The sequence below is a fragment of the Pelodiscus sinensis genome, chromosome 4, assembly GCF_052426305.1.
Source record: "Pelodiscus sinensis isolate ZL-2025 chromosome 4, ASM5242630v1, whole genome shotgun sequence".
Classification (NCBI taxonomy): Eukaryota; Metazoa; Chordata; order Testudines; family Trionychidae; genus Pelodiscus; species Pelodiscus sinensis.
Window position 1 is genome coordinate 111,267,113 of NC_143055.1, and position 21,335 is coordinate 111,288,447.

General features: G+C 41.3%; 1 protein-coding gene across 1 annotated transcript in view; it reads left to right on the forward strand.

Annotated features, from left to right (window-relative positions):
• Positions 1–21,335, forward strand: part of CENPE (centromere protein E) — an 85,294-nt gene that overhangs the window by 37,917 nt on the left and 26,042 nt on the right. The window contains exons 23-31 of the mRNA XM_089778051.1: positions 930–1,244; positions 2,051–2,362; positions 2,567–2,725; positions 7,689–7,901; positions 11,639–11,797; positions 13,826–13,951; positions 18,917–19,021; positions 20,390–20,539; positions 20,813–21,034. Of these exons, the coding sequence (XP_089634177.1) occupies positions 930–1,244; positions 2,051–2,362; positions 2,567–2,725; positions 7,689–7,901; positions 11,639–11,797; positions 13,826–13,951; positions 18,917–19,021; positions 20,390–20,539; positions 20,813–21,034 (1,761 nt within the window). The remainder of the gene's footprint in view (positions 1–929; positions 1,245–2,050; positions 2,363–2,566; positions 2,726–7,688; positions 7,902–11,638; positions 11,798–13,825; positions 13,952–18,916; positions 19,022–20,389; positions 20,540–20,812; positions 21,035–21,335) is intronic.

A 21,335-nucleotide genomic window follows, 5' to 3' on the forward strand; every position in this document is an offset into this window, starting at 1 on the left:
TTAAGTGTGGTTGCGTATATGTGCAAATAGCTTCTTTCACATTGACAGGCATGAATACAAAGATTAAGTCTTAAGATACAGTGCCAGACCCAAATGTGGCCAGCGTGAGCCAGTCAGCACCTCTCAGGCTCTGTCCACAAGGCTAAGCAGCCATCACTTTCCACAATGCCCTGGTGCTCCTGGCCTTTCTGGGAGCTATAAATGCCAGCGCCCTGTACCCATCTGTTCCAGCCAGCCTGTCTGCTTGCGTTTTTCAGTGCTCACCACATTTGTGAAACTCCTAGCTGTTGTGGAGAGTGTTTACAATGGATGCCATGCCCAAAGGATCCCATCCATGAGCTTTATGTTGAGCCTTGCATAAACCAAACCGCACCACAGGCTGCAAACAAACAGGATGCATGTTGAGTAGTCCTTGCTTAAGGAATTTTACATGGCCTTTATTAATGACTTTTTTATCTTCAAATACTTAACTAAAATTACATCCCAAAATATGCACTTAAAATATCCAAGATAAATTTCATCTGCAGAATTTTAATCACAAAATCCCTTCCCAAAAATGCTTCAAAGGGTAAGAACAGTGATTTACCAAAGTCTTCCATATTGGAGAATAATAATATGTTGTTGTACATATAAAATCTGTTTCATGCAGATCTCTTTAAAGAATATCAGCCTAGATTTTTGAGACGACCTGTCTTAAAGAGAGAGATGTCAGCCAGCCCAAGGAATTTATAAGGGTTCAGAGACGGGAGAACGAAGCAGGTCTTTGTAGTTTGGTTTTTAAAGTCTTGGCTGTTGCCTGGGCAAAATGTAGCTTCATAGCCACTTACTGATTTGATAAAGCTTTCATCAGCCTATTTTCATTTCTTGTCTTTGCATATGGGGAGCTAGCTATTGTAGCGCATATACTAATATTCCAGTTCACTTGGCAGATATTTGAGAAATCAGAGGAGCTATTTTTATTAACATCAGAGAGAGAGAAACTACTCTTTGAAGTGGCTGATAAGGATACTAGACTTCAAGGCATGTCAGAAGAAATTGGAAAATCAAAAGAAGACTTGGCAAGTACTCAACTGAAGTATGAAAAGGCTGATCAGGAGTATCTACAGCTCAAATACCAGTATGAAGAACTTGAGCAAAAGTGGTTGGCTGCATCTGAAGAAAGTGAGCAAATGAAACACCAAGTGGAACACCTATCTGATGAAGCCCAAAAGCTTAAAACAGTTGTGGACAATGTGAGACTAGAGGTTGGTGCCTTCCACTTTTTGTAGGGAATATTCACTACAACTTGCTCATAGTGGAGGCCTCCTTGAGAAACTCTTAATCTGAGACAGAAGATTATGTAATAATTGTGTATTTCACAAAAGCCATTTACTGCACCTTACCTGCTGGTATTGTGGCTATTTTTGTAAGCTAAAATTGCATAAAATGGATGTATTAATCTGAGAAATATTTTCTTATTTGCTGAAGTCCTACCATGTAATATATTATGATTGATAGATTTTTTTTTTTCTTTTGGTTACCTAAGAACGACTTAGTGTTTAGGAGAAAAATACTTATGCAGATGGTTTTGGTTTTTTGTTTTTAAATGGATCACCAAGCTTCAATAGCTTTCTTCCTTCCAAAACACATTTTGCAGGTATCTGGGAAGTAGAGGAAAACTTTACCTTTCCTAACCTTCACATTTGGCTTTAAATTGCATGAAAGGCAGAAAATGAACTTGATAAAGTCTACTACTTTACAGAAGTCCTCACTAACTTTCTATACATACAATTTTTCAGGCGTGTGAACCAAGCAGGATTAGCCTTTGGAGCTGATAGGCTAGTTTATCTAAATAAGGTCATGAATAGATAAGTGTGCAATAGTGCATACTGTAAATCTTCTGGCACCGAATGTAATCCAGGAACTAGAATGGAGAAGGTGCAATTCTCAGTTAATGAAAGTTAGTTTTATTTTAAAAGGCAAACAAAGGTTTGTGGGGAAAATGTTTGAACACAGTATTTGACTTTCCATTGTAACCTCTAATCTGCTTGGACTTTATTACAAACTAAAGCTCTCCATTAAGATGCAAGAATTGCAAGAAAAGAGTGCTGAGCTAGAACAACTTCTTGGTGTGAAAGAAGAGCTCATGCAAACTCAGGAGAAGTTGGGTGAAATGGAGCAATTGCAAGAGAAATCAAAAATGAATGAATCTACAATGGAGGCTGAAAGGATGGAGAAACTGGCAATTGCTCAGAAACTTCATGAAAGTCAAGAAGAAGTCAAAATTCTAATCCAGGAAAGAGAGGACCTAAAGAAAAAACAAGAAACTCTTCAAAGTGAGAGAGACCAACTTAAGGAAGATATACAGGAGACAATTACAATGGTAAGAGACTGGTATTGATCAAAATGCAGAATTGTGTGGTATTGGGTGGGGAATGCTATAGAAATACATAGAAATATTATTGAAAATTAAGGAATGGTGAAGGATGAAGCTGGAGAAGGAACATGTAATATCTCTCCCCTTAGAATAGTTACTGATGTGACATGAGTTCATTTTGAAATGTATAATTCTCCTCTTGTACTAAAGAACATCCTGGCACAGGAAGAACTAAGAAATGCACAAAACTCTCTCTGTCAGCACCAGAAGACTGTTGAGGAGTTGGAGAAAGATATTTCAGAGAAAAGATCTGAGATTGTGAATCTTCAAGATACTCTAGGAGAAACTATTGGTGAGCTGAAGCTCAAGGTAAGATGTCAAATCAAATTTTAAAATAAGTGTCCGTTAATATCTTGATTTAAAATGTTTTTTGTGGAAATAAAATACAGGACTATGTAGCACTTTAAAGACTAACAAGATGGTTTATTAGATGATGAGCTTTCGTGGGCCAGACTCACTTCCGAAAGCTCATCATCTAATAAACCATCTTGTTAGTCTTTAAAGTGCTACATAGTCCTGTATTTTGTTTCAGCTACACCAGACTAACACGGCTACATCTCTATCACTTTTGTGGAAATAGGCAGTGTGGGCCTATCTTGCATGATTTTCTAAGTTCAACCATCATACTGGAAACCTTCTAGTCAATAACTTACATCAGTGGTCTCCAACCTTTTTACACCCAAGATCACTTTTTAAATGACAGACCAAGCCAAGATCTACCACCCCGCCCCTTCCTTGAAGCCCCGCCCCCTCTCTGCTCCTCCTCTCCATCACTTGCTATCCCCAATCCTTATACTGCTACTTTAAAAAAAAAATTCCCACCATTTCTCGCAGCTACTCACCTGTGCTATTGCTTGGTGTGTAGCTGCTCCTCAAATGAGGAAATTTAATATAAATGTACTGTGCAGGTGTGCAGTTCAGAGAGGGCTCAAGAGCTACTCTTAGAGCCTCCGAGATCTACCGGTAGATCGCGACCTACTGGTTGGTGACCATGGACTTACATCAATGGTCACCAACAGATTGATCGCAGTGCCCCCAGGGGTCAATCGTCACTGCCAGCTGACTGGACAGCTGTCCCTCTTTGCTCCAGGCCAGCTGGAGCGCAGCACAGCCTCAGTGGGTTGAACACCATGGCTAGCTGGGCTGGAGCAAACAGGGGTAGCCAGTTGGCCAAGGTGCTGAGCTCACCAAGGCTGTGCTATGCTGAATCAATGAGGGACAGCCACTTGGCCAGCTGGCTGTGTGACTGCTGGCCGGGTGGATGCCCTTCTTTGATCCGGCCCACAAGGCTGCACCATGCTCCAGCTGGGCTGGATTAAAAGGGGCAGCCACCTGGGCGGCTGTCCCTCTTTTTTGTTAATTTGCTGGCTGGGATGGGGGAAGAGGCACACGTGAAAGAGCGAGGATGCATGCGTGTTTGCCTCCTGCTCCGGGAGGGGACTCAGCGGCTAGCACGCTGGGGGCGTTGAGGCTGGGCTGTGTGCAGGTTCAGGGAGTTCCTTCCCTAGTGCCCTGCTGTGCCTGGCCCGACAAAAGCCAGCCCTAGGTGGCCCCGGGCTCTGCCTGCAGGCAAAGGTCTGGGCCAGGTAGGGAAAAGACTGCCCCCTTCCACTCCTTACCTAGCACTGAGGGGCATGGAGTGATGCAGTGGATCAGGCTGGGGGGAATCATGGGGCTGAGGGGAGTGAGGCTGGAGCCAGAGGGAAGATGTGAAGGGAGGAGAGGTACAACTTTACTTTGCAGAAGCTGCACTTGCCTTTACTCGCCATTTCTTTGCCTCCTTCCCCACCTAGCAATTTAGATGCATTCTCACCTTTTCTACATTACTGCCCTAATCCCTTCCTGTCCCCAAACTCCCTCTCATATCCGTACCCCACATCCTCTCCTGCCGCTAAACTCCCTTCCAGACCCTGCACCCCACCTCCCACCCAGATCCTAAATTCCTATCCTACTTGTTGTCATCCCTGTGTCCCACACATTAAACCCCACATTTTTGTTCCTACCTCAGAATCTAAGGGTCCACTAACTCTGGAACCCCAGAAAAGTAAATCCAGCCTATGGGAAGCCATGAACCTCAGTCTTCCCTTCCCTTCGCCTTGGCGGGGCTAGAGTGCCAAAAGAGTGAGGTGTGTCAGTTGGGAGTCACATCAGTGAGTGTCAGGGTTTGGGGAGGAGGTGTGTGGTTTTTTTTGTTTTTTTGTTTTTTGGTTTTTTTTTTGTGCTTCTTTCTTGTGTGGTCCCCAACTGATTTTTCTGTAGGTGAGTGGCCTCCAATCCCAAAAAAGGTTCCCCACACCTGCCATAAATAAAGAGAACATTTGAAACCTTTTGTGCTGGACATAATGTTTTACTTTATTTAAAATGAAGTTTGATCAATTAACATGAAAAAGCTTAAATTAAACAAGTCTCCCTAGCTGCAGTGCTAACAAAATGGCGTGGGTGTAATTAACAGTGAGTTTCCATTAGCCACTGGTAGGTGGCAGAAAGGTTTGGAGAGGACAGGGCCTCGAGAAAGGGGTGGGGCTTTGGGGAAGGGATGGGGAAAATGCTTGCCCTGACATTTAAAAGTGATCTTGGGTGTAAAATGGTTGGACACCACTGACTTAGGTCAAGAAGAGAAACTTCCTCTCAGACAGGACTGGCCAAAATATGGCCCATGGACCAGATCCAGATCATGGGAGCCTCAAGGAGCTCCTTCCCTGTCCTACCTCGGCACTAAGAAAAGCCAGCTGTAGTGCTCTGTAAACACTGAAAGGATGGGGATAGGGGTGAGACTTCTCACATGGGGGAAATAAAATTTTGCTGTTCCCATTGGCCAGTTACAGCCAATAAGAGCTGCCTGTCTTGCAGACAGGCAGCATATGAAGTACCACCACTACCGTCCTGCTCAGTGTTCCATTCAGAGCAGTACTCATGGTCTCTGCAGCAGTGAACCTGGCTAAAGAATCTGCTGTGTTGGTGGCCAGGAGCAGTCCACATAAATGCCTCCTGGCCAAAGCCTGCCTCTGGCACCCCACCCCTTCCCTCTTCTATGCCCCCTTCTCCCCAACCCTCTGCTCCCCCACTACTGCACCCAGAACTCTTCTCAGAACCACACCTGCTCCTGCACCTCTTCTCCAGGTCACAACCCCTTCCCAGACCTTGCACCAGGGTTCCCCCCCTAAGGTGCACACTTGTGCAGCTTCGCACAAAAAAAATCAATCTGCCTGCCTCCTTCCAGAGCCATGCAGCAGCACTCCTCTTCCTGCTGGACCTGGAAGGTGAGTGGTATGGCTGCTTTGATGGGTAAGGCTGGAAGCCACAAGCCACATGGTGGGTATCTGCTCTGGAGGTTGGGGCTATGGCCACACATTAGGCAGTTGCATAGCTGGGGCCGGAGCTGCTTGAGGAACGGCTGCTCCACTCCAGTGGGCGAGGGCTAGGGCCGCATGTACTAAAAAGAATTAGCTATGATTTCATAGGAAGTACTATGGCACAAATGCCAAGCACCTTTAGCAATCGGCCATCAGGGTCTAATGCAAGCCCATAAGAACATGAGTGAGACTTTTAGGGGACATGACTCCTAGAAAATATACAGCATAGACTATCACTAGAAAAGAAATGTAAACTGAATTCTGCCTTCTTTCGGTTCTTTGTTTCCAAACCTCTCCTTGTTTTTTTTCCTAAAACTACTTCAAATGGCAGAGGAATCTCAAATCCATCACCTGTTGACACACTAATGTTGAAGACAACATATTTTCTTGCCCACTCAGTGAAACAGAAAATAAGTATGACACAACTTGTAGGATAATCTAATGGTTCTCTATCAGGGATATATGTATCCCTGGGGGTAAGCAGAGGTCTTCCTAAGGGAAGATCAAGTCAATTTGTGCTACGCAAATTGCTAGCTTATTTCAAGGTAATTTTGAAATTGTCTACACAGCCCCAAACTTCAAAATAAAGCACTATTCTGAAATGTCCCTTAAACCTCGAGGAATGAGGTTTACAGGGACATCAGAATAGCGAGGCCGTTATATTTTGAAATAGCTATTTTGGTATACTTCTGGTATCCTGAAATAGCTCCACACTGTAGACCTAGCCCCAGCCCCAGATACTTGTCTAGTTTTATAATAGGCTACATGAAAAGCATAAGAAAAACGTAAGTGAAGTCAGTACAAACTACAATTTCATACAATGACTTGTTACTGGTCTATATACCAACTGTTAATTGCTGTAAGTTGCCTTATAATAGCAGCTGGACTTGCTTCTGGCAAGATGGAAAATGCAGAAGGCACAAAGGGGGCTTAGAGTGAAAGATGTATCTTTCAGCATTCCTGCATTGATGCACTGTGGTCATGACTTGGTATCCTAATAAGTCGAGATACGGTAGTTCAAGCTTTTCTGCTGAATCTTATACTCTTGATGTTTCTATCAAACTCTTCCATGTCCTTTTGGTGTTTTGCATTCCAATAGTAATCAGGACTGGAAAGGAGTCCAAGAGATCACCTAGTCCAACTGTGGGAGGACCTGGGAGAAGGCTATAAACAGAGAAAGTTGGCTACTTTTTAAAATTTTGCAGTATTCATTTTTTTATTTGACTTCATATTAAATAAACACTTGAAGTCATGCACCTTGTTAAGAACTTGGGTACCACAGTGGTGTACATGACCCCAATATTGGTGCACAAAACAAAACTCACTACGCTCATGAATGGAAAATCTTAGAAGGAACACTGCCTTGCACCCTAATCCCCTGTTCCTGGTCACCACCCAAATCCCTGCACCACTTCCCCAGTTCACAATCTCTTTCCCCCTTCAAATTATTGTCCACCCCTGCTCTAGGAGTTGTACCTCTACAATTTTCTCCTCTAGCTCTTCCCATATTCTTCAGACCATTAGGATTGGAGATTGCTTATCTCCTAGAACCAGAAGGGACCTTGAAAGGTCATCGAGTCCAGTCCTCTGCCTTCACAGCAGGACCAAGTACCATCCCTGACAAATTTTTGCCCCAAATCCCTAAATGACCTCCACAAGGATTGAACTCAGAACCCTCGGTTTAGCAGGCCAATGCTCAAACCACTGAGTTATCACACACAACACGTCGTTAAAGTAGTGTATCTGTTAGGTGAAGGCTGTGGAAGATAATTTTGAGCAAGTGAGGTATAACAAAAAAGGTGGTCTCGATTATTTTTTGGGATCAAATTCCTGCTGTAATATAAAATAGTGGAGATTGTCTCCTTTTTTTGGTCAGCCTTTGAGTGCATGCTATAATGTTGGATACCCTGTCTTTGTAGATATTGCATCTGACTGAAGAGCTAAAACAGGTCACTTTACAGCGAGACCAACTCCTTCAAGAAAAAGTAAATACTAAACACCATGAAGAAAGTGATCAACTTGATTTGCTACAGGAACAAATCTTGTCTCTTAATCAAGAAAAGACTCTATTGCAGCAAAAACTGGAGTGTCTGCAAGTGGAAAAGGAACAGTGTGAGGAGTGCATTTCACTGGTAACTGTTTTTCTAATGTATATATAACATTCCACATAGATGTACATGTGCCCAATTCCATCAAGTCAGAGTCTTTGTTAGCAGTTCTTCTAGACCACACATGTGCCCTTCCTGCTCATGTGCTGGAGGAAGGGCAGAAATGAGTCATGTCTGCCACCTTCCTGTTTGTTCTCACTGTTAATGGTGAGGGTTGGTGCTCCTGGTAACTACTTGCTTTGTTTTACTAGCTCTCAAACTTTTTTTAAAATGTATAGTTCAGTAGCATAAACTAGCAAAGTTGGATATATTTTTAACAGAAAGAGTCCCCAGTCTTGAAGTTTCATGCCCGTATGCAGCCCATGTCACAAATAAGCACAAAAGCTGCTTAATTTGTCTAGGTGAAGGGCATGTGAGGGAAATGGGCATTATTATTAGTAGTATATCCTTCTCTCTCAGAGCTTAAAAATACAAGGGTTTCCATCTTTAAAGTTCCTCTTTTATGTGGGCAACTCGTCCCTCTTCAGAATTGATCTCTAATCTTGAGAAGACTGATTTAACCATGCCTCAGCAGCTGCTTTTCCTCCTCAAGGATCTCAAAGTATTCCAAGCATCCTTCCTACTGTGACAGGTAATCAAAATCCCAGACTTCACTTCATAAATAGGCTTTTCCAGTAAGGTCTTGCTTCCTGTGTAGAGGCCTTCTCATAGGCATTCATCAGATCCATCTGTGGCAACACTATACACTTTGCCTCTTCTGAGGGCTATCTTCACTCTCCATGGTCCTTCTTCAACACCTCCTGAGACATTGGCTGAGACCCTGTCAGCTGAACACCTATATATCTCAGTGCCTCACTCCACTGGCCTTCCTGAATGCCACAGATCTCCTGTGAAGAGTACATTAAAGGAAGGCACTGTTGAACCTACACTGGCAACTTAATGCATTTGGCACTGGCTGTGCCCTCAATATCATTTGAAGGAACAATTCAGTCCTTTATTCTGGTACTGCCAACTCCAATCACCTCTCTGACATTAAGAGCAAGGACTGCCAAATTTAGTTTGCAGCTTCCTCTTATAACTTAAATCAAAGTCAGGGTATGGTTGTGGCAGGACAATGGCATGTACATTAAATGTGACTTGTTCCTCATTACATGGAAAGGGAGGGTTCTGGTAGTAGGGGCAGTTATATCCATGAATGAGCACAGGGAGACAGCAAGCACCCCAGCCCCAGGGAGCATTTGCTGGCCAGTAGCTTGGCCCCCATACCTTCGGCCGTCCCAAGGAGCAGCTGCTGGCCAGCCAATGCAGTCCAGGGACACCTCTGGGAAGCTGCCCCAGACCGGGCCAGAGAGGAAGCCAATGAGTGCCCTTCCATCCTTCTGCCCTGACTCCTTTCCTACCACGCATCCAGCTCCCTGAAGGGCCTCAGCAACACAGGGTAAGTCATCTTGTGTTATATAAACATACCTTCTAATACCTGTGGCCAAGCAAGTAGACTTGTATTTCTTTGTACCAGATTTCTTGGTTGTTATGGCTGTTAATGAACATTCAAAACAGCCACTGAGAGCCATTTCCAAGGAGAAGGAGTCTCATGATTAGTTATAAGGCAAGAAAGCTATTCCACTCTTATTCCTCCAGATGAGGGTAGCTAACAACCACCTGTGAATGCTGAAAAATGAAAAGTATATTTTTGCAGAAACAGATTGCCTGATGAGTAAAGGGAACAGTTCCTGTCCCTGGCTTCTGTAGGACATCTCATTTCAAACATCACTACGTGTTCATCCATGTTGATGACATGACTTCATGCTTCCATAGCTACTGCCATCTCCAGGAGGTGCTGCTCTTGGCTTTAGGCTTTTGGTAAAATACAACTGAAGATAAGATCCTTCAAAGGACACCTCTAAGAAAACAGATGGTACCACCCTGCTTACTTTGAAAGCTCCAAATGACTCTATTCATTGGGAGTATGCACCTCAATAATAAAGAGGAAATGAAACCGTTTGGACCTCAGCCTTACTTTGGACCTTCCTTTCAACAGCAGTCACAGGACACTGCCAAGAGACAGTCTCTCCTCCTTAATATCACCAGTCAGGATTACTTTCAGCAGTCAGTTCTCACCAGACATTTTTTGACTTTGAATCAGTAATTTTGACTGCTCATTTGAGGACAGTACACCAAACACACCTCATTACTCTCTGGGAAACCCTATCCCTCTTCAAAAGTTGTTGGACAGGTTGTGAGACAAGTGGATGCTCAGCACAGTAATGGAGGAGTATGTTATGCAATTCACCTCCCTCCACTTTTCCAACCCAACTCCAGTCCATTTTTTTTACTCTCCATAAAACTATATTGCTTCATAAAGTTTGGCCTCTGAAACTGAGAGTAACAAAGGATGTTGCCCACTAGAGGAAGGTGAAAAGATTGTATTTTGAATACTAGTCTGGTGGGGGATGGGGTTCCCTGTTGTAGACTTCAGAAAACTGAAATTTCATCAAGAAATCCATTCTTATCACTCATTAATTTATCTTCTCTACAGTAAGGTAAAAGTGGATGTGAATGAAATGCCATCCATATCATCTCCATCTCTGAGAGATGCAAATGTGGATACAGTATTGCCGGAAGTGCACAATCAGCCAACCTGTCATAAAGAAATAATCCAAAAGTTATCATTTTTAAGGAAAGAATAGGGGGGGGAAAACCACCCTATTATGACTGGTTAATGAATGTCTTGACTCCATTAAAAAAATGTTAATTTTATATCTTTTTAGAGATTCAAAATGTTGATTTTTGGCTTTGTCACATTCAGTGCCATAAATGAAGCTTTTTAATATTTGCATAATTTGGAAAAAAAGTCAAGAACTGCAAGAAAACACAGTAGGAACAAATGCTTGGATTGAAAGAAGAGTAAAGGTGTTGGGAAGCGGCTAGAAGAAATGAAAGAATTGATAAACAATGACTCTAGAAAAGAGCTTTCAAAGCACTCAGACTTCATGACTCAGGAAACAAACTGTAGAACAGGAAAAAGATAATCTGAAAAGACAAGAGACTCTCTAATAGTGTGTTGGATATCATTTAATTAAATAATCATGTAACTGCACCAAATTTTATCAGTTACTTGATTATTCTGTAGTCCTTGGGAGCGGGGCCAGCTGCCAATGTGTTCCCAGCCTCATTCCTGGGAAGCCCCATGCTGTTGCCAGCATCCAATGGAGCAGTCTTTGTCACCAGTGAGCCAGGGCCTGCCATGCAGCAGCAGCCCTGTCTCCCTCCCCTTGCTCCATGCTGATGTCTCTGATAGAGAGGAAGCAGCACGAGGGCGAGGCAGCTCCATGTAAGCCAATATACATAGGAAACTGGCTTGAAAGCCAGCTTCCTGCATGTGCCAGTTCCCACCTGCCCTCCTCATCCTCTGCGCTGCTGCCTCCCTATCAGAGGCAGCACAGCGGGGGAGGCAGGTGGCTCCATGGGCCCTGGCTCCTGATACAGAGGCAGCAGGGGGTGTGGAGTGCATGTGGTTGTTATGGTTAACCGATAAGCCTGGGCTTAATGGTTAATGTTTACACGACTGTACGCTAACATCCCTACTCTCCAAAGTGAGAGGGATAACTCTCATCCAGGAACTGTAGTGCAGTTTTCTATTAATATATAGAATTCAAGTATTTTTATCAACATTGGGATAGTACTTTTTGTTGTCTGTTTTTGTTTTTAAAGACACCTAACATTTACTTATAACAAATCTCTTTCATGTCCTTTGCTTAAAGAATACAGAGCTGGAGGAAGAACTGAGAAATGCTTCTAGCTCTCTCAAAGAGCATCAGGAAACTATTGAGGATTTAAAAGGAAATATTTTAGAGAAGGAAACTCAGCTCTCCAAAGTTCAAGAAAGGCTAGGGAAAATAATTGATGATCTGGAACAGGAGGTAAGATGTACCTTACAAATTAAAAATTTGTGTCACTGGCTCCTGTGTTCTCTGTAGACTTGTATTTAGCAAATTTGTGATCTGTGGAATCCTAATTTCAGTTTGAAACTTCACTAAAATATGCCTTTGCCCATCATGGTACTTTGGGTGCTGTTCAACAAAATAAAATATTTCTGACAACTGTAAAGGGCAGTGAAAGCCTAATATTACTTCACAGCTGCAAACCTGAGTAGATTTTGTAGTAAATAAACGTAACTTAGAATTTTGGCATGAAACTGTGGTTCTATACAAGTCAGTATTAAAATTCCAATATACTTCATAGGAGGTGGCCAGATTTCACCCTTAATATGTAGAATAAGGCATGGATTTATTTTTAAACACCCCAATAGGAAATATTTTTATGTAGCTCTATATCACTTGACTGCATATTAGTAAACATTTAAGATACAGGCAGTCCCCGGGTTACGTGCAAGATAGGGACTGTAGGTTTGTTCTTAAGTTGAATTTGTATGTAAGTCGGAACTGGTACATATTGTAGGGGAAACTCTAGCCAAACATTTCTCCAGAGCTCAGTTTTATTCTCCCACACCTCACTTTCCCTCAGTCCTTTATTCTCAAGCTGAGGTGTCTGCTGAGAAAAGCCGCTCCGCATCTCCCAGGTCTGCTGGGGGGTGGGGGAGCGCTAGCTTCGCGTCTCCCTGGTCTGCTGGGGGGAAGCAGCTAGTGCGGGGTTGCCTCACCCCGTTTGTAAGGAGGGATCCGATGTAAGTCGGATCCATGTAACCCAGGGACTGCCTGTACTTAAAGTTCTTTTTGGGCCTTAAATGCTAAGGCAATCATAATCTCGAGTTTCTTGGAGCATTTTTAAATTCGACACCTCTCTTGTGGTAATATGAAATCTGAATATTCACTAGTATCAAGTGTAGGAAACTAAATAGGCTTTCATGGATTAGATATTAATCAGTAAATGTAAAACATCTGTTTTACTGTATACACAAACTTAGCTTTAAGGATATTTTACTTTGTATACAGGTTTGACCTCCCTAGTCTGGCACCCTCTGAACCTGACTGGCCCTGGATGAGGGATTTTGCCAGACTAGAGGAAGTCTTCCTGTCCCCTGCAGCCACCAGCCCCTCCCAGCACTGTTTCTTCTACCGGTGGGAGGCTGCCGCCTGCCCTACTGCTGGCCCCGCTGCTGCATGCCAGGTCTCCTGGCCTCACTAAGCAGCCCCACTGCAACGTGCCAGGCTTTCTGGTCCTGCAACATCCATGCCGGACCTCAGATATTACTGGATCAGAGAGTCCTGGTTAACAGAGGTTCAACCTGTAGTTGGATGTGATGTTGACAACTTTTTTTATGGCTATAAAGATTTAGCTTTATGAATCTCAACATCTGTCCGTAACTAACTCTTTTCCTCCCTACTGTTTTCTGATATGCACTCAACAATTCCTGCAATTGTGAAAATTTAAATGAGTGTACAGTGGAAAAAAATACATGAAACAAACTAACTTGTTAATGCATCTGACGAAGTGGGTCTTTGCCCACGAAAGCTTATGCTCCAACACTTCAGTTAGTCTATAAGGTGCCGCAGGATTCCTCGCTGCTTTAACTTGTTAATAGAGAAATTCAATTTTTATTTTTTATAAGCCTTTCTGTAAACCAGTTTCATATGGCTATAAAATTGAACTTGATTTTTTTCACACAGAGACTACTCAGACTACTCAATTAAATCTTATTGGTCTGTAATGAAGTCTGCCAAATATTGCTTTGACAGTAAAAGTGTAATAATAAAGGAAATGACTCCCCTAATGAGGTTTAAAAACACTATTAGAAGCAAGCCAGTGAACTTAGTAATAGATCCTTCCATGCACCAAACATGGATTTTTATTTTATTTTTTTGGCAACAGAATCAGTATATTAGGTTTAAAAAAAAAACCCACTACATTCTGTGATTAAATGAGAATTTTTGTGTGTGCTAAATCCTGGATGAGGAGGAGGATGATTCCAATTCTTGTTTTCCTTTCAGGTCATTCAGTTATCTGAAAATCTGACTCTTGTCTCTTCTGAACGTGACAAATTACTAGCAGAAAAAGAATGTATTGAACAAACAATGAATGAACATATATGTCAGCAGCTTCAGGAGATCTCTTCAGTTACTCATGAAAGAGATGAGTTTCAGAAAATTCTAGAGTGTGTTGGAGATCAGTTAAACAAAGAGAGGGTATGTATCAAACCTTTCTTGGGAGCTTAAATTTACTTCAGAGTGGTTTGAACTGCTTTACAGTTGAATTCCTGACACCTGATTCTAGGACAGGATCACTCCAATTACCACAGATTGTATTTTGCACTTGTCAGAGGGTAATACAGATTTGATTTAGGCACCAGAATTTAGGTACACTCTTTCTACTTGATGATAAACGAATATTCCTAAAACAATGATGGGCAACCTAGGCTAGTGAGTGGACTAAATGAGTGGTCCTCCATCTCAGTGAGCTGCACTATTATTGTAACCAAAAAGGATCTCCTACAATAGGTTAGTTATACTATTTGCACTTGCATATCTAGACTTTGCAGGATGTTCCAACTGAACCATAGCAGCACTTTGCATTCAGAGGAAGCACGTGGCTCTTCACATGCCTCACTTAGTGTGCCCTTGCTTATGTACATGCCACTTCAGTAATACCAGTAGGAAAAAAACTACATGGACAGAAACCAGCGTAATCTGGCAACTCTGCATGTGGGCAACAGTAAACCGAATACCTTGTGGGTCACACACAGAACCCTGATGGGCTGCCTGTGGCCCTCGGGCAGCATGTTGCCCACTATTGCTATAAAAAGTTTCTAGACATAATTATATGCTGTTATAGAAACTAGAAACAGTGATTCTGCCTGTAATGTGGATATAACTATTCAGAACATGTTTAATGCTAACAGGAAACTTGAGCTCCTGAATAATTCAGTTCAGGTTGAGTTGGATTAGGGAGAGGTTAGTCCCAGAAAGAAAACCAACTGACAAAATACACCCTCTAATATTGGAAGTAAAACAATGCTATGCTCTTTCAAAGCACAGCATACATACGCAACAGATGGTGAAGTTGACAAACTATTATCTGTGATTGTGTCCTACCTGGTTTTCAGTCCGCCTTGTCTGGAATCAGGTATTAGTGAAAGGTTTCACCTTACAGGTAATGAAAACCAGATTCTAAAGTTAATGAAAGCAAAATAACAGAATATTTTCTAAGTTCTGTAAACTCTCTGCTCAGAAATAGAGGTTTTAGGTAAATTTACCAAAAACTGAATTGGACTCAGTAATTTTAATAGGAATGCAGGTATCCTGACTACTTTGGAAATAGGAGTAGCCCAACTGTTTCAGTAGGGTAGCAGAGGAGAGCTCCCAAGTGTTCTTTTTGTGAGACCCTTTGCTACTTATCTAGCTTTACAACAGTTAAGCTTGAGAAAATTTTTGTGGTCACTAAGGATGGACTCTTCAGATTTATATTTAGAAAACCAACCTCCTAAAGCCTGAATTTATTGGCCTGTCTTCTTTGCACATGCACATTCTTATTTGCATTTTGAGGTCTACATTTCCAGAAAGAGAGGCACTGTGTCCTTTTGGAATCCTTAGAAGAATTTAGGGTGGGGAGGTACCAATTGAAATAAACTCAATTTTCATGGCTTTCAAATAGCAGACTTAGTGAGTATTTTCTCTCTTTAGGCCCTTGAACATTTCTGCTTACACTTTTTTGTAGTTCCAGTTGTGTAGAATACAGTGAAGTATCTTATTTAATATCCTCATTGTGTAATTTCTTGTTTCAATCTCTGAAAACTCAGGCAAAAATGGAAAATCTACAGGAGGAGCTAAAATGCCAAAAAGAGCAGGTTGATGCAGAGAATAATTTGATAATAGAGAGAGAAAAGGAGTTGCTGAAGACAGAGACAACCCAGCTTAAAGAGAAGGCAAGTACTGGAGCCAAAACACCAAGGATTCCCTAACTTTCCTTTCCTGGATAAAGAACACTTACACAACATAGTGAACAAGGTTATTTTTACTAGTGGTAAGAACTTCTTATAGGCAGGTAAAGTCCTTGTCCTGTTTACTTGACAATGGAAGCTGGCTAGATGCAGAGCACTCTTGAATATCTGCCTCACAGCTGTTTTCTTCCAAATTATCTTGACTCCTCTCCCTGCTTGCTCCCATAGAAATGTCCAAATCATGAGCATGCTGCTAGTCATGAAAATGATTGAGGTGTCACCCACAGATGATGCAAACCGTAGGAATGTGGGTAAGAAGCACAAAAATGAAAACTTTTATTTTATGCTTTTTAGCCATATCTACTATACATTTGAGAGTTTGTGCATCTGTGTCCATCAGTCTCTCTGTGAGGTATTTGTTCAAGAACTCCTAAATGGTAAGAGCTAGAACCACCAAATTTGTTATGCAACTTCTTCTAACTTAAAGCAAGGTTAGGGTTAGGGTTAGGGACAGGGCCACCTGGGCAGCGCAGCCCATGCCAGCCTAGTCTTGGGGAGCAACGCTGGTGCTCCATTTCATGCTGCATCCCCTTCTTCCCTCCTTCATGAAAGCTATGTGGTGATTCATGAGTTTAACTATCCCCGCTACCAGACCCCTCCATTTCTGTTTGTTGAGAAACAACTACATTCCATGCATATACCAGGACAATGGGATATGCATGGAATGCAGTTGTTTCTCATCAAACAGAAATGGAGGGGTCTAGTAGTAGGGATAGTTAAACTCGTGCTTGCTGCCTCTGTGTGGTCATTCATAAGGGACAGCTATACTGCAGACTGACCACAGGGTGGGCAGTAAGGAAGCTTCCCCCCAGTAGGCCTGGCCCTAAGGAGCGACAGGGCCACCTGGGCAGCGCAGCCCATGCCATCCTAGCCTTGGGGAGCAATGCTGGTGCTCCACTTCTTGCTGCATCCCCCTCTTCCCTCCTCCACCCCTCCCAGCAGGACCTGAGCAATGCCAGTAAGTCTGGTAGTAAAAATACAAATAAATCTGTTGCTTACCAGAAGATCCAGAGAGGACAAAAAGCAGTGTTTAACATTAAACCAAAAGGGGCTAGGGGGAGGCTAATCCAAGGGCAAATATCTTTCTCTATTATGACTACATGCTGAAAGATAAGACTGAACAAAAACATAACTGTAAACTGCAATGAGACGCTGGTACATTGTCATGTTCACAAAAGATGCATCCATTCCTTCAAAAGGCGACCTTTTTTTCTTTTTTCCAAAAGATCTAATGAAACAGGAAGTACTTCATACCCATTCTTTTTAAAGGCAACAATGTCAGGGTTCTATGAGTTAAGTGACTGACTTTTCTCTCCTTTCTGTCAGTAGCAAAGTAAACATATTTGGCAGCTTGCTACTTGGAGTCTGTATTCTGCAGCAAGGGCGATATCTTCTCATCAGCTCTTCAGAGGACAGCTGCTGGCTAGGACACAAGAGAAACCATTCCAAAAGAGAATTAGTTCACTATAAGACTAATGTTTTTAAAATAACTCTATTTTCTCTTCCTTTCAATTCTGAACCTTCACTTCTTCAGAATATGTAGTGGTGTTGTAACCATTTTGGGCCCAGGATATTAAAAAGAAAAGGTGGGTCACATCTGAACAATTTAGGTCCCTTTCCCCAGGTTCAGTGGCCCTCTCTGGGTTGGTTAGAACCTTTTTACCAGAACACAGTAATACCCGTAATCTGTATTTATTAGCAATTAATCGACAGAATACACACGTCAAGCATTCCTATGCTCGCTAATCCCAGTAAAGCAGGCTGTGTTCTCCTGATGGCTAATCAGAACTGAATTGTCTGGGGCTCCAGATTCTACACAATATGGTGCCAGGCAGGCTCTCAAAGGTATGGCAGCTTGTTCTTCAGCTGACTCCTGTAGTTAAGTTCTAACAAGCTTGTCTTCTGGTTCTTGTAAAGTTTAAAATGAATTTATATTATTTATACTTTAACCAATTATTTTGCTCAAAACATAGCTATGCAGAAATACTAACCAGTCACTTCACGTATTACACTGGAGAGTTTCACATGCCTAGGATCTGCCTATCTATACATCTCCTTTGTATCTTTCAAAATTGGTTAATACATCTCAAGGTCTGCTTATTTTTATGAGTTGCTGGAAGAACACCCGCTCATGGTAGGAATGCTTAATCAGCAGTAAATCATTCTCTGGTCCTTCAAAATATTCTCTCTAAATAACTTCTCAAAATAACCCCTGAAGGGCTAAAACAATTTCCATAGCAACAGCAAAGCCCCATAATTTATATTTATTCTCAAAAGCAACTTCTACCAAGAAACTCTGACACCACTTAAAAAAAAAAATTGACTTTCATTACCTCACTGAATTTGTCTCCTTTAGAATCCCGCAAAGACAATTAGGGTATGTCTACACTTGCAACGCTATTTAAAAAATAACTAGCACTATTCTGGAATAACTTAGTCGGCCTCTTCACAGCAGGCAGTTATTGCAAGATAGTGTCAAAATACTATTAAGCTGGAGGATTTCTTATTCCAGCTCCAATAAACCTCATTGTACGAGGAATAAGGGAAGTCGAAGGAAGTGCTCTTTTGAAATAAGTGCTGTATAGATGCTCGCTATTTAGAAATAAGCTATTTTGAACTAAGATACGCAGTTGACCACTCAATTTGCGTAGCTTATTTCCACATAGGGTGCATCTACACTGCAGGGCTTAAGTCACAAATTTCTTGCCTGTGTCTGTGTTTTTGTTGGGCTATTAATCTTAAATTTCAAAAGGTAATCTGATGTAGAAACTCAGTGTTTATAAAGGAAAATAGAAGGGGGGGGGTTGTGTGTTTGTTTTTGTTTTAAAGACTTTGAATGCTTATATCTTACACCATGTTGCTGTTTCCTGTAATTTACCAAAATGGTAAATTTGGGGGGGGTGCTAATTATTTGAAAGTTTGTAAAGCAAGCAAAATTACAGTACATATTCTTTGTGTGTTTTAATAGATAGAGAAGTTGAATGAAGAATTAAACTTAATTTCTGGTGAAAAGAATCAATTGACGAGCGAACTGAGAGAAAATAGAGACAGCAAAAATGAATATATTCAGCAACTGGAGAAACAGCGTTTCTCGTTAACAGAAGAAAGAGACAAACTCCAGCAAATGCTGGAGACTGTTAGAGCAGAGAAGAACAAACTCGAGGTGGACCTTAATGAGAGCATTGAGAAGGTACAGCAAATGTAGATTAAAATGTTTATTTAAAAAAAAAAAAAAAAAAAGCAACAACCCTAAATGTCTAGTAGCCTCTTGATATCCCTAGAGGTATCTGACACAACTCTCGGAGCCCTCTGTTACTATGTGCTCTGTCTGTGTTTAGGTAGACGCTACAGACTCTGCATCTGAGTAATATTGGGTGTCAAGATGCTAGATTAGACAAGCCTATAGCTACTCTCTTTAGTGGCTGTTGTCTCAAAGGCAGGGTGTAGAATAGGTTTGGTCTCGATCAGAATCATATTGCTGTTGTGAAAAAAAGATTGTCAGAGCTCAAGTCTTCTGCCCCAAGATAAATTATTCTTAACACAATTCCTGGGAAATATTTCTCCCAGTTTTTTTTCTAGACTTATACATCTCTTTGGAAGTTTGTGGCACAGGAGGGCCATATTGGAGATTTGAACATTATTGAGCACATGTGCCAAATATAGCACATGATTTCATTTTATCCAAAATGCCAGGGGCTTAGTATTGCTGTAAGTTAATTCCTGGAATCAGTGCCCCTAGTGGCATTTTTGGAAGAAGTGGGTGTCTAGCATGGTCTGAGGAAGACTTTACAAAGTACACTTCCTTTCCTTTATAAAAACATCCTTTGGTAGGAAGGGGTTACTGGATTCGATTGTCAGTTTATGCCTTAAATTACAAAGCTTTTGCTATGTATGGGGGACTTTCTGCCTGTTGGTTTTACCTTGATGCATGTTAACCTTTCCACCCTATTTCTGAGAATCACTGCTTGCTGTTTCCCATTAGTGAATCTGATTTCTGTCCTGCTATCCGCTTCTTTCCTTCAGCCCAGCTGGGTGCGCTGGCGAATGACTAATATGGTTTGTAACACATTTCCCTACAGGAAATATGTTGGTAGTAAACCTATGGATACCATAATGTTAGTTAATTTTCTGTTAGTCGCTTCTGAAGTCAAACTATCAAGGAGAAAATAGTAAGCATCCCTTCTGATACAAAGAGTAATTGAATAAGTAACCTTTTATCTATCATCTTTCCTAGTCTGTATGTAGTTTTCCAGTCATTATTTCTGTTATCCCTTGCCTTGCAAAATTGACAAAGATTGCATTTGCAAGATGTCTGTCTTGTTTTGGAATTCCTAGAGGTATTTAGGTGGAAGGTGTCGGCTGACAATAAAATGAATTTTCAGGGTTTCCAAACAGAAGATTTAATGAGTATGCTGACTCTTTTTTTTTTTTTTTTTTTTTTTTTTTCCCTTTTCTTTTAATATTTCCTTAAAATGAGCAAAATGGTTTCTTTGTAGTTACATGTTGATCGAATACAAGGAAGTCTCTCATATATCCTCATGTAATTCCTATGTTTCAGTCTGCGAAAATTCAGGCAGAAGTAGAAAATCTACATAAGGAGCTGAAAAAGCAGGCTGATATCCAGAATAACTTAATAATAGAGAGAGAGAAGGAGTTATTGATGGCTGAAGAAAAACTAACAGGAGAAATAACACTTTTAAAAGAGAAGGCAAGTATTATACCAAGAAAACAAAGACTGCTGCCTAGCTTTTTGTTTTAGGAAAAGAACACTTTTCCAGTGAGTTACTGGCTATAATTTTATTACAGATAAACTTGTGTTCACTCTCCCTCTTGTTGGATTTTGTGACTGCTTTTTTAAATTTACTTACTATGCTGTTTCACAGAATTTTTTCAGAGCAGTACATTTGAGGGATAGTGTTACTTTGTTACTTACAAACTTTCATACAACTTTTATTAATGTATTCCTTCTATGTCTTTATAGATAAAAAAGTTGGATGAAGAATTAAACTTAATCTCTGGTGAAAGGAATCAATTGTTGAATGAACTGGAAGAAAAGACAGAGGGTGAAAATGAACGTATTCAGCAATTAGAGGAACAGAATTCCTCATTAATAGAGGAAAGGGACCAACTCCAGCAAATTCTGGAGACTGTTAGAGTAGAGAAGAGCAAACTCGAGGTGGACCTTCATGCAAGTATTGAGAAGGTACAGCCAGTGTCTAGTGAAGTGTAAAAACATTCGTAAATGTGTAGTGTTTGATTCTTGTAGCCCTCCTAATTGGTCTAGTGACATCTGCCACCAATACCTATGTTAATAGTAATGGTGCTCTTAAACAGGATCCATTACCATGAGACATAAATTGGAAATTAATCTGATACATTAAAGTGTGTTGAAATCTGTGTGTTCAGAAATACTTTGAGACAGTATTTCCAGATAGTCACTTAAGGATAGAACAATATAGAGAATTTAAATTGATTTTTTTTTTTTTAATCAAATGGAATTTATA